Source organism: Panthera onca, chromosome C1 (assembly GCF_046562875.1).
Source record: "Panthera onca isolate mPanOnc1 chromosome C1, mPanOnc1 haplotype 2, whole genome shotgun sequence".
Classification (NCBI taxonomy): Eukaryota; Metazoa; Chordata; class Mammalia; order Carnivora; family Felidae; genus Panthera; species Panthera onca.
The window spans coordinates 47,253,221-47,267,338 of NC_138346.1; the positions used below are offsets into that span (position 1 = coordinate 47,253,221).

Genomic DNA, 14,118 nt, shown 5'->3' on the forward strand with positions numbered 1-14,118 from the left:
CTTTTGGTATCATATGTATGGTATCAAATGTAAGAGTTGTATTTACTTTTTGAGCAAGCTATAAATATCTTGCCATAAGCACACACTAGTTGTGGATTATCCAAGAGTATGTACTGCTAAGTTATTTCAGATTTTTAAAAAAATCACTTCATGGATATATTTGGGGAGAAAAGTTTCCGAAGTCCTGTTGGCTGGGCTTGGTTTATGCTTTGGGAATGAATAACAATGTCCTGTTTTGTGAAAAGGAAAATAATCTATAGTTATTTAGATTACAGAATGGAGAAGAGTTTTAGGTCATCTTATTTTACAGTCAGGAAACTGAGGCCTAGGAAGCTCACTAACCTGGGAATATTCAGGCTTTGTAAGCTAAGCAAAATGCAAAATGGAACCTTCTTAGTAATCTTTCCACTGCACCAGCATTTCTGAAAATGTTAGTTAGAAATGTTTGGTTGAAAATATTTTGGAGACAAAATTCCAGATCAATTTTGTTTAGTCATAAAATGTAACTTACCGGTTACCTTGATGAGGAAGTTCACTATTGCAGCTGATTTCAGATATGGATAGATTCAAAGGCTCTAATAATGTCATAGGATTCCCCACTAATTTATAGCTTTCAGCTGATTGGTTCATTTTTTTAAAAAAAAGGTTTTTTCCATATGGTGGGAAGAATACATTAGGATAGCCTAATAATCATGCCCTACTTGCTTTGCAACCTCCAAGAAGAGAAAATCTTCCCTGATAACATTAAGAGAAAAGTCCCAGAGAGAATACTGATGATGTAGCTTGACTACATGTCTATGCCTAAACACACCAAAACCAGAGGATGATGCTAACCTGAACAGATTTCAGTGACTTCCTACCTCTGTGACCAGGAGGACAGACTCACCTGAACCAGAAGGAAGAGGTTCTCTACTGGAAAGAGGGGTTCATTTTATCAGGGGTAAAAGAGAGTTGTGCTGAATTAACAGATCATCAGAGTTCCTATGCTTCCCAAATGTTGAGATATGCTAGTAGGTATTGTATAAATTTGATTTTTTAAGAAAAATTGAAAGCCCCAAATGACAAAAATGCAACTCTGATGATGCGCTACTATGTTAACTTAAATTTCCAAGAGATTTCCACGTTTTCTGATTTTATTGCCTTTGGAAGAAAACATGTTTTCACATAGAATTTGACTCCTGACTTTGTGAAAGGAAAATAGGTATAAAACTCTTAGTCTAAAGAGCTGGAAAGATATGTTTTGTTTTTATGCTCTTTGAGCAAGCAATTCTTTCCATATTAGATCTCCTGGAGGGAGAGTGTTCCACCAAGTACAAAGCCTTTTTTTTTTCAGTCGCCCTCCTACCTTTTACTAATTGGACTGAGATTTGGCCACTTGCCTCTTTCAAATAAAAAGAAGGTGACCAAAATCACCGGAAAATGGCTAATCATGCCCACAATGGGAAAATTATTCCCATGAGTATGTACTTCAGAGTGTAAAATGAAGTCCCAAATTTAATCACAATTTTATCTGTCTTTATGGCTATTCAACTATTCAACCTGGAATGTTCATTAGATAAGCAACTAAGCATAATCTCTCTCTCTCTCTCTCTCTATATATATATATATATATAATTTTTTTTGGGGGGGGGGGGTTCCAATACAGTGTCAGTAGGGCTATTATAGTCAAATTAAACTCAAAGTTGGGAGATTTTATATCTTATTTTTAATTGCATTAGCATGTTATATTCTAAGTTGTGACTATTAGAGTGTATACAAACAATTTGTTAGACTTTTAGTTTATATAAGTTCAATATTAGGAAATATGTTGTTAACTAAATGAACATCATATTGGGAATATACTTGTTACCATTCACTTTATTTGTTATTTTCAAAACTGACTGAAATGACAATAAAACCAAACATATTATTTCTGAAAAAGATAAAAGAACTTGGGATGCATATGACCACCCTTTGAAATATTGGGTTAATTTTCAGTTATGATGCTATAGAAATTATAGCAAATAACTTAAAACATGTATAAACTTGGTTATGTTTTACAAATTTTATTGTGATATAATAATAGTTATGACAATATCTAACTTTACTGAGTTATAAAAAGTCTATGTACATTATCTCATTTTATTTTCACAACAGCTTTCTGGTTAAGGGTTTTTTTGCAAATGAAAAAATACTTATAGAAGTTTAACTTGAAAGTGTGACGATGAGTTGGGTTTTCAAATCAGCACTTGTAACCAGTACAACCACTGCCTCTACCTATCACAATTGTCCATTAGACTAATTATCAAATATCAGTTGGATGCTGTTTTTATTTCTTTTAATGTCTCCCTCAAAAAGGGAAAACTGTATCATTAGTCAGTAAGACAATATTTATCATATATATTTTCTTAGCACGTTGAATTTAATAGTTGTAGTAAAACCCAGAAGTCTCTTCAAAAATAAATGACTTTCTGGAGGTTTTTATTGACTTTTTAAAATTGGCTATTGGATGTGCTTTTATATACAGGGTCATTCATAAGACTTTGATGAATTAAGTGTAATAGTTTTTCTTACTATTTCATTGATTACCTTGTTGAATTTATGCATTGTTGAATCTTCCTTAACATGCCCTGTAATTTCTGGTGCTGTAAATTTTAAATTTAAAAGAAAATGTTTTTAATGTTTATTTATTTTTGAGAGAGAGAGAGAGAGAGACAGAGTGAGAGCAGGGGAGGGGCAGAGAGAAAGGGAGTCACAGAATCTGAAGCAGGCTCCAGGCTCTGAGCTGTTGGGGCTCGAACCCACAGACCGCAAGATCATGACCTAAGCTGAAGTTGGACACTTAACCAACTGAGCCACCCACGCGCCTCTTTAATTTTTTTTTTATGTAGATCATTTTCTGTTAAAGGCAAAAGAGATAAAAACCCAATGTATCCTAAATTCATAAATTGTTGGCTTCCAACCCAGGAACATTTAGTCTATTAAAATGTTGATGACAATAAGTGTAGCTTGACTTAGATGAACTAATCAGAACCCATTTCGAAAAGTGTGGCAAGGAGGCTTATGAAGTATGTTTGCTCTTCTAGTTTGATTCTCTGCAGTGGAGAAGACAGAACTAGACTTGCCCCAAATGGCCTTTCTAAAGCAAGAAGCTCTAAAATGTTGCAGTATATGTAGAGGTGAAATCAAGATGTACTTTTTTTTTTTATTTTTGGCTTAGATCTTTTTCCCTGAATTCTCATATAACAAAAGAAAAAAAATTATGTAGCCAAATGGTCTACTTTCCACTGTCTCAGATTCAAACTCAAACTCTTTTGGGCAACTTAGTAGGAGGATACGTAGAGAAAGCCTTCTTGAGCCAGAAAAGAAGTGTTAGGAATGACTTAGTTTCAAGGATATTTTGGATTTGGGTTAGTTTGAACAAAACCATTCCTCTATTCTAACCATGTTTGCCTTTTACATAAATTTGAAACCCTATCCAAGGCTCAAATTATTTTATCTTACTCTTTCATTTTACAAATGAGATATCTGGGAAGGTATGTAACTTGTTCAAGCTCATTGAATGACAACATATTGACTGAGCACTTCCAACTAACTTCCTGTCTTAAATGTTGGTGAAATTACCCCTCTTTAGAACCTTATGAATGAGTCCCGTGGACTGTGTTTAAAAGTAATGAACTAAACCACTAAAATCAGCATACGATTACTATTCTCCAACATCATAAATATTTTTATTGAGAAATCTTCGCTTACTCCCATCTTCCTACACAACTAGGTGAGAGTAGGTGCTCACTAATTAGGGTAAGATGACTAATTGAATGTCTACAAGTATTTCTTAATTTAAAATTACCTTACCAAAATGGCAAGTATGAGTTGTAAAGCTATTTACTAATGTAAGTTTTTTAAAAAGTAAAATATCCCAACTTAACTAAGAAAAAGAATTAAAAGAAGGAAATTGTGTGAGGAAAAATATAAATGTGTTTGATACACAAAACAGAAATGAAATATGAAAATTGGGTGGTTAGGTAAAATAACTGAATAAGCAACACAGAAATGTATCCTGCACTTTTTAAACCTTAATTATCCCAATAATGGCTCAATTCTCTAAGTCAGTATAGTGCAGGGCAAAGGGCCTGATTTAGAGTTGGAGATTCTGAGTACTTAGCCTGGGGTCAACCCTAAGCATCTGTGTGTCTTTGGCCAACTCACTAAGATATGAATGCTCTCATTCATTCTGTTGAGATTAACACTGGCATGACTAATTAAAATTATAGAGTAATAAAGATAATAACAATAGCTAATTCTTATTGGGTGTTTATTATGAGATGAGTTCTTTACATGTATCAGGTAATTTAACACTTAAAACAATCTGACAAGATGAGTTATGATAAAAATTCTAGGCAACATTGATTAAGCCACTCTTTGTATACTACTTTTCCTGTCAGGAAATAGGTTTAGTGAGTTGAAGTGTTGTAAGAACTATGTTTGAAGTGTTTGAAGCTGTGTCTCTCTGACTCCAGCACACATCTTTTAAATAAGTATGCAATATAAAAAAGGGAGCTAAAGATTAAGTACTCATTTTTCTAGTTAGGTAAACCAAGCAGAAAAGAATTGAAATACTTTTCTTAAAATCACATAACAATTTAGGAGCAGCTGGAAAGAAATATTCTATAGCTAATGTGATTGCCTTGCACTCTGATAAATGTATTTTAAAGTTAGGAAGAATGACTGGCCAGTTGTGAAGCAGAAAGTTACCACTTACATTTGACAGGAAAATGTAAGTTTTGATCAGGTAAGGATTTATGGTTAATTTTCTATCATGGCTGTAACATATTGCCACAAATTTAGTAGCTTAAAACAAAATACATTTATTATCTCACAGCTCCATAGGTCAGGAGTCCTGTGGGCTTGGCTAGGTTCTCTATTTCAAGTCTTACAAGGCCAAAATCAAGGAATTCTCTTCTGGAAGTTCCGAGAGAGAATCTACCTCCTGATTCATTCAGGTTGTACAGCTGGGGTGCCCATTTCTTTGCAGGCCTGTAGGCCTCTTTCTAGTCCTTGTATGTGGGTCCCTGGCAAAGCCATCATCTCTCTGTCATATCTCTTCTGCTTCCTTTTTATCTGTTGCATCTCTCTGACTATTCAACCTTCCTCTTCTACTTTGAAGTGCTCAAATGATTAGTTTAGTGTGGCAGAGTAATTCATGGTAATCTAGGATAATCTTCCCAGTTTAAGGTCCATAACCTTAAAATGACAGATTCTGGGGATTAGGGCATGGGAATAGTTGGGGGGTCATTATTCTGTCTACCACAGGATTCTTTTATCTGTACCACTGGTTCTCGACTCTAGCTGTATACTGGAATCACCTTAGACACTTGAAAAAAATGCTTATGCCTAGGCTCCAATCAAGATGAACTGAATCCAAATTTCTTGCAGTAGAATCCATACAGTGGTATTTTTTTAGGTGTCAGAAAAGTATAATATGCTTTATAGGACTAATAACATTCTCTAACACCAGTTTCTTCAACTTAATTAAATTCATTTTGTAAGCAATCCATTCAAAATACACTTTCTTTTCCATTTTTTTAAGTTTATTTATTTATTTAGAAATGAGTGAGGGAGGGGCAGAGAGAAAGGAATAGAGACAGAATCCCAACCAGGTTCCATGCTATCAGTGCAGAGCCTGACGAGGGCTCAATCCCACAAACTGTAAGATCATGACCTGAGCCAAAATCAAGAGTTGGACAGTTAACCAACTGAGCTACCCAGGCACCCAAAACACACTTTCTATGTATTCTTTTTATGGCTAGGTTTGGGAATTATAGAGGTATGTATAATGCATGTCCTACTCTTACCGTGCACACAATCTAGTGGCACAAACAGACACACACACAAAAGAATTACAACATAACAGGATGCATTTTATTTATTTTTTAATGACTATGTATTTGAGAGAGAGTGTGAGTGGGGGAGGAGCAGAGAGAGGGAGAGAATCCCAAGTAGGCTCTGCACTGCCAGTGCAGACCCTAATGCAGGGCTTGATCCCACAAACTGTGAGACCTGAGCTGAAATCAAGAGTCAGATGCTTAACTGACTGAGCCACCCAGGCACCCCTAGTATAGATGTAAAAAAAATTTTTTAATGTTTATTTATTTTTGAGAGACAAAGACAGAATGTGAGTGGGTTAGGGGCAGAGAGAGAGGGAGACACAGAATCCAAAGCAGGCTCCAGGCTCCAAGCTGTCAGCACAGAGCCTGATGTGGGGCTTGAACTCACAAGCTGTGAGAATATGACCTGAGCCGAAGTGGGATGCTTAACTGACTGAGCAGCCCAGGCACCCCCCCACCAGTGTACATTTTAAAATAGATATTTAAGTAATTTGCTCTGGGAGTTCTGAGACATTTCTTGTGCCTTGGAACATGGCAGAATATTTCTGCTTAATTTGTACTTGATAAGTTTTTTTGTTTTGTTTTGTTTGTTTGTTTGGTAAGCTCTACACCCAACATAGGGCTTGAACTCACAACTCCAAGATCAAGAGTTGCATGCTCCCCCAAATGAGCCAGCCAGTTACCCTCTTAGTAGTTATTTTTAAAATAATCTGGCAGGGGGGCACCTGGGTGGCTCAGTCGGTTAAGCGTCTGACTTCAGCTCACAGTCTGTGAGTTCAAGCTCCGCATTGGGCTCTGTGCTGACAGCTCAGAGCCTGGAGCCTGCTTCAGATTCTGTGTCTCCCTCTCTTTCTGTCCCTCCCCTGCCCATGCTCTGCCTCTGTCTCAAAAATAAATAAAAACATTAAAAAAAATAGTCTGGCAGGACCTAGAGACAGAGGAATGTAGATGTGTTCAGGTCTCAGCATGGTCTAATGAGAATGATGTATTAACATTGTGCTTCTCAAAATTTAATAGACCAATAATTTCCTTGAAGGCTTACACAAAATGCAGATTCCCAAGTTTTTCTCCAGAAGATACTGGGTCTATGGTGGGGCCTAGACATTCTGACATGTTCAAGAAGTTCCAGTAGTGATTCTGATGCAAATCATCCACGAACTCACAATTGGAGGAACAATGGTTCATGCTACATCAATGATTTGCTACCTGTTCATTCAATAGTTTAAAAAATTATGGAAGCTCCAAGTGAAATTATTTTTCTTTACAAACCATATAGTTTGACCTCCTTATATCACTAACAGATGTTTAGGAGAAAGAATCTTTCTGTTTTAATTTTCTTACTGCTTCATTTATTGAAAGTGTTAAGGACAGGCCAGGATAGGGGTAGGAAATTCAAACCTTATATTGTCATTTCTTTCTTAAATATTTGATTGTAAGTAAAGAAAGTAATTTGTAAAAATAATTCTAGCAGAAATTAGGTTTTGCCCAGAAATAAACAGTGAGGAGAAAATAAAAGGTAACCAGAATTCTTGTACTTTGACATTTTTCTTGAGTGGCACAATCTATTCTACATTGAATAAAATAACAGAAAGAAACTTCCATTTGCCATACAAGTATAGAATACTGGGGTTGAAGGAGAGTACTTATTCCCTATTTTGATTCAGAAATGTAACTTGTTGAATATGTCATATGGGAAAGACACGTACTAAATAGAAAATGCCTTACTTTGTTCACACAAAGGTTCAGGATGCTTCATGGCAATTGAGATATGTGTGGGAAATGCTTCTGTTAGCCTACTTTATAGTGACTGGATAAATAAGTGGAAAAAAAGAAAATGGCATAAGGCCCATAAAAATGCAAGATATGTTGGAAATGGAAGATTGGAAGTTAAAAGTTGTGGGGTTTTTTCTTAATCTTGAAGTGAACATATACTTTTAGTATCAGGGTTAGGCAACTCAACTAAAAATAAAAATCGTCATAAAGAAAATAAATTAATGAAATGTGCATATAGGAATATAAAAATTGAGAAAATAAAAAGTAGGTTTGCAAGGCACTACTATGCATTTAGAGGATTTAGGTTTTTGTGATAACTTAGTATTGATTAAGTCACACTGATTTATAAATTTTTTTATGTAGAATAAAACATGATTTCACACTGAAGTAAGCAAAAAAAGATTGGTTAAAAGTTTTGCACTTGGAAATGTAGATCCATGAAAAATGTCTTGTGGTACAGATCAATGGTAATTTTAGGAAATGAAACCAGGATGATATTACATAAAGCCCTAAGTGACTAGAAACCTATATTTCAAAAGTTCTTTGAAGTTTTACAACATTCTTCATTTCTTAATGTTCTTTTCTCTGATGAAATAAATCATTTTTAGATTATGTTGGTGATTTTTTGGCAAGAGGAATGAAGATCTTTTTATTGCATGTGTACACTAAAGAAAATTATTTTGTTTCTAGTAGTAGAACCAAATCTTCCACTTTGTTTAATTTTGGGAAGTGAAAATGAAATAGTACTGATAACATCCGTGAGGCTAGCAGTTAAAGAGAATGTCAGTTAACTACTAGCAGGATCATTATGATCACAAATCCACTTAAGAGTTCAAATTAGAGCTTTCTTAGTTTTAAATAAGTTCTTTTCCTACTACACAAACCTAAAGACACTTGGAAAAACCCACTAGCAGATTTAGTCATTTAACTGCACCCTTAATTACATACTTCATTTCTCCTTAGAATTGAATGGGAGCTACTACATCTCACAAGGCAACATGCAACTCAGTTGTCAGTAAATAATTTAACAAGATTTGAAAGAGATTTACAATGATTTGCTTAAAAGGTCTGGTCAGTTAATATCAAATGTATTTTAGCAAATGTAAATTTGGAGTAAGCTAAATATAGAAAAGAGAACCGCCCGCTGAATGAACATTGTAGAGGTAGCAGGCAAAGAACCATTGAGCTAAACTGAAGAATACAATTAAACATACTTCCGATGACAATCATGCCATTACATCTACCAACATGAGACTCAGTCTAAACTGACCTTCAGCTGTATCTGTAGGGGTGCTACCTGCATGCCCAGTCATGATCCTTCCATTATGGATCTACAGAACTTTTGGTGAAAGTGATCTTTCTTTCATAACTGCTGCTCCCCACGTGTGTCCGCTGGCAGGAAAATTTGATAGGTGTTTTGTCAGGTAGATGACTGAAATGAATTGGATCACCACACAAAATGGGCATTGTTAGACTTTATGGAGCGTACAGGAGTCCACCATGTGTTTGAAAAACTGCCACCCAACCTTGCTGCTGCATCCTTGATAAAACCAGAGGCCACAGACTGGCCGCTGGATTAGGAGTGCTACGAGTTTACACAGTGCAGAATACCCCCTGGTTACTAGTAGCACACGTTCCAGATCATTTAAGAATAGGGTGAAGAAGGAAACTATAAAAGTGGAATGATTTGCATTGGTAAATATTTCGTGAATTGAATAAAATCTTTAATTATCGGTGCCAGAATTATCTAGTGAACCCTAAAAGGAATTTCACTCAAATACTCTTTAGAACTCTGATTCTGAAGCCTATTAGATAAGCAACAAAAATAACTGCTCATGTTGTGTAAAAGTTTTTTCACATATATTGGGTTTGGCAAAATTCCAAATGTGTTTTTGAAGCTCTTTCCCCTTCCATTTTCCAGCTTATGTGCATTTTATAGTTCATTTAATCCTAACTCATGTATAAGTAATGAAAGCATTATTTCATAAAAATCTGGATTTACAAATAGAATAATATTTCTTTACATTCTTATTTGTATATTTCTGTTTTATATATATTTACTACAGAGAAATGTAAGCTACCAATGTTTTAAATTTGGCTTAACCTTTATAAAGACTTACAAAGCAGTAAATTACTGTTTATTCAGTATCTCAACAACCACAAAACTTGACAGATAAATAGTTTTGGGAACATTCTTTCATAAGAAAGTAAAAATGCTGATAGAGCAACATTTTTTTTTCTGATTTTCATTGTCAGTATGGATTCCAACACTATCTAAAGCCTTCTAATAGAAGAAATAGCAGTTAATTAATAGTTATGATTAGTTTCCTTGATTGCAAGTTTAAAATCCTAAAGTAGTTTATTGGCTTATTTTTTCATTCATTTACAGGAAATATAAATTAACCAAAGATACACGGATCAATCAGATATGGTTTCTGGCTTTGAAAAAAAACATATGAGCAAGGGAAATGGATATATGTAACTAAGACTAATAACACATTCCACGAAGTTATTAGATAAAGAAAGTTATTCAAAGGAAAATTAAACTGTGGTTTAATTTAAAAGTTTAGTATCTTAACCATCCTAGATGAATGGAAATTAACGTAAGTTTCTCCATATAATGGAAAACAGCAAATATTTGTGACAAAACTCAAATATATTGTAAGCAAAAGAGATTTAAAAAAATTAGAATAGCTTAATACAAATATCATTATAATAGAGGTATTTTCTTTGAAAATTTCTATTTCTCATGGAAATTATGCAGACTCATTAAAATAATATTAAATTACTACATCGATCAATATTTCAGGTCATGACCCCTGGATTTAAGAAATTCTTCAAGACAACATCAAATATGATCCGGGGGAAAATGTGATTTGAGTCTGGAGACAATTGTGTATGTAAGTATTGGAAAATTAGATTTTCTCATGGTAAAATGTAATAAAAACTAAAATATCAACTCATTAATTACTATATTGACAAAACTTTTATTCATTTTTTTCCTTGTTACAACATTTTTTAAAAATATCTAAAATTAATATAATGCCTCCTCATTTTTTAGTTATTTTTTTAAGAAGATCAACTAATAATAAAAACCCAGTATATCTGATAGAAGAGAAACGTTATTTGGAAGATTACTACAATTAAAAAGAAAAGCTGTCTACGTGAGTCATTGGTAAGGGCAAGCAATGACATAGATTCAAGTTGCTAGAAATTGGTGTGCTTTTGTTGCATGTGATTATAAAAATAATAATTTAATATGTGGAAAAACTTTTTATAATTCTTACTTTACCATTGGACCTATAATAAAAATCATGACAAGGTTCTTAACAAAATTAAGTATTAGTTCATAGCTTTCTGGCAAATATCTATTGATTGGATTTTTTAAATCTCTGTTGATAAATACTTCAGATACATTCACTTAAATAAACATTGTATTATGACTATATCATGATAATTTTTATCTCATAAAAGCACTGTCAAAGTAGGTTGCTCATGGACCTTACAGTGAGTAAGCAATCCCAGCAATGTTTGTCTTTAAGAATTAAGATGTTAGGGGGTGTTGTTTTAGAGGCCATTTTCATTAGCTCAGGATTGTATCTACCATTAGAAAAATTTCACAGAAATACTTTATGTAGTATTGTCCATTTCCTGTAACCTTATTTTAATATAGATAATTTAGGGAATATTTTAGTTCCCAATTAAAGGAAAAATAATTTCTATTAAATTATAAGGCCATTTTTGTGACGTATGGTTGTTGATTCTCAAGAAATTGGCCTGAGGAAAGTTTTTCCCCTTAAATTATTGAAGAGTCAGAAAATTAAAAATGAGGTTAATATATATAGGAGATAAAAGTGAGCTTTATGGTAAAATATTCTATCAAAATTTGTGCCTTTATGCTCTTGTGAAATTCTTTGTCTTGATACTTTAATTATTTTATTCCAATTTTGGTAAAAGCAAAGAAAGTAAGATGCTTTCTAATTACTTAAATTACTTATTATATGGTTTTAAAAAATTACCACTGAGTACCATATAAATTTATTTTATAAATATTGATTAATTATATTTCTTTCATTTTTATTTGCAGTTTGATTTATATTGTACAGCATATTTAATTTTGGCTTCAATGATGGAGAAAAAATGTATCCTGTATTTTCTGTTTATCTTGCCTTTTTTTATGGTAAGGATAAATACCTCTAATATATCTCTCTATTTATGATTATTTATTTTGACTTCCAATAAACCTATAATTAATAAACATTAATAACAACAAAATGACATATAGTTATTTGATGCATAAATTAAGTACATTTTTAATCAACAGAGCAATACTTTATTTTCTTTCAGTGTATCCTTTTAGGCTTTAATTCGCTAGGAGGCACTATAGGATGGTTGGGCAGTGAGGTGGGAGTGGGATGTTAAAGTGAGGAAGGTCCATAATAAAAATGTAAAAGATACCAGAGGAAGGTAATCGTCAGAGTTTGAAAGAAAAATGAAATGGCTCTATACTACATATATATTAAATAAAATACTTTCAACCAGACCTGTTGAGTATGTGTTAGATCTGTTTAAATGTAGATTCCAACCTGTTGGTTTTTCTCCCATTCTGCCAACTGATTGATTTACATTAACTGAAACCATGCACTGTTTTATGTTTTAATTTTTTAATGTTTTATTTTTGAGTGAGAGAGAGAGAGAGAGAGAGAGAGAGCGAGCATGAGTGGGGGAGGGGCAGAGTGAGAGGGGGACACAGAATAGGAAGCAGGCTCTAGGCTCTGAGCCCAACATGGGGCTCAAACCCACCAACAGTGAGATCATGACCTGAGCTGAGGTCAGATGCTTAACCGACTGAGTCACCCAGGCACCCCAACCATGCACTGTTTTCAATCAATTTCCTTATCCATTCATTCAAATGAGTATGAAGTGCCTGTTTTCTGATGGGCTTTATGCTAAATTTGGGGCAGTTGTATATGTGAGTGTGAGCACTCATGTGTGCCCTTGCATGCGGCTGCGGGGAAGGTGAGACTGGAGGTGGAGGGTAGACTAAGGATGACTACAAACCTATTGCCCTACCGGAGGGGCCATATTCCTTACACACACAATTGGATGTTTATTTACAGAAATATTTTGTTCACATTTTTCTCTCTCCCACATTAAAACAGGGACTGTACTCTTATCTCACTATATATATTAGAAACCGACAGATGTAATCTCATCTGATTCTGTGCCAGCACATAAATTTCCTGTGGTGTTTTCAAGCAAACCCCAAAAGAGGATTTAAACAAAGAAACTCAAGAAAAATATAGAAAACTTAAATGGGGGGGGGTGGGGGGAAACAAGCCTACATTCCTATCAGCATTTGTATTTGAAAACATTCTCCAGTCTAGGAGCAGTCCAAATCCTACACTTCTTAGATGTTATCTTAGGTAAATAGCCTAGAATTCAAGAAGCAGGACTCCTGTTTCTTCAGCTCCCTCCCTGCACTGAGCGTGCCAATGAACTGCACAGGCCAACTCTGGTTGCCTGCAGGTAATTCTGTATCAGATTACCAATCTGATTACTGTAATTTAAGGAATTGTGACCATTTTTCTTGAATTCATTCAGATAGTGCAAAGCTGTGTTTTTAAGAATAAAAATGATATTGATTTTATGCAATTCTATAAACTTCCTGAGAACAGGAGAAAAATACTAATTTTCTTAATGCTGTAAATTTACATTTATTGCTTGTGCAGCACAAATGCTGCACAAATCTTTATTAGGAAATTAAAACTAATCAAAGAATGAGAGAATAAATGTTAAATGGTGCTCAGGTGATAGTGAGGCTTGAGTGGTACCACACACTGAGGGAATATAACTACTTAGACTTTGGTAAATATGAATTCGGGCTAGAGAACAGAGAATCAAGTGTAAGGGAACAAAATAAGAGTAGAAAATTAATGCTTATGAATGATAATTAAAGGAAATAATGCAAAAGTGAAGAAGAAGTAAGGTTGAGGGAGGTTATACAGGCTTCATATTGCAAAACAGTAACAAAAAGTCATGCAGATATTAAAATGGAAGTGAAGCTTAAAATAGTACTACTAAATTGGAAGATCTTAAATATATATCTTGTCCAAAACGTTTATTGATGTACATACAGTAAAAATTCTATTTACCAATGACATAAATGAACTTCTCAATATTTTGATGATCAAAATCTGATAATAAAAATGGCCAACAGTTTTGAATATTTACCATGTGTCAAATACTTCCCGTTATTTTTTTTAAGTTTATTTTGAGAAAGAGAGAATGCATGTGTCAGAGCAGAGGAAAGGCAGAGAAAGAGAGGGAGAGAATCCCAAGCAGGCTCCATGTTGTCCGTACAGAGCCCGTAGAGGGGCTCAAACTCATGAACCCATGAGATCTTGACCTCAGTCCAAATTGAGAGTCAGTGTTTAACTGACTGAGCCACCCAGGCGCCCCATTCCCCTCTGTTATC

The 14,118-nt window shown here is 34.3% G+C and overlaps 1 protein-coding gene across 2 annotated transcripts in view; it reads left to right on the top strand.

The window, feature by feature from the left end:
* Positions 1 to 14,118, top strand: part of CALCRL (calcitonin receptor like receptor) — a 103,164-nt gene that overhangs the window by 46,828 nt on the left and 42,218 nt on the right. For both annotated transcript variants that reach the window (XM_060622299.3, XM_060622300.3), the window contains 3 exons: positions 10,450 to 10,540; positions 10,702 to 10,815; positions 11,728 to 11,820. In XM_060622299.3, the coding sequence (XP_060478282.1) occupies positions 11,767 to 11,820 (54 nt within the window). In that variant the 5' untranslated portion in view covers positions 10,450 to 10,540; positions 10,702 to 10,815; positions 11,728 to 11,766. The remainder of the gene's footprint in view (positions 1 to 10,449; positions 10,541 to 10,701; positions 10,816 to 11,727; positions 11,821 to 14,118) is intronic.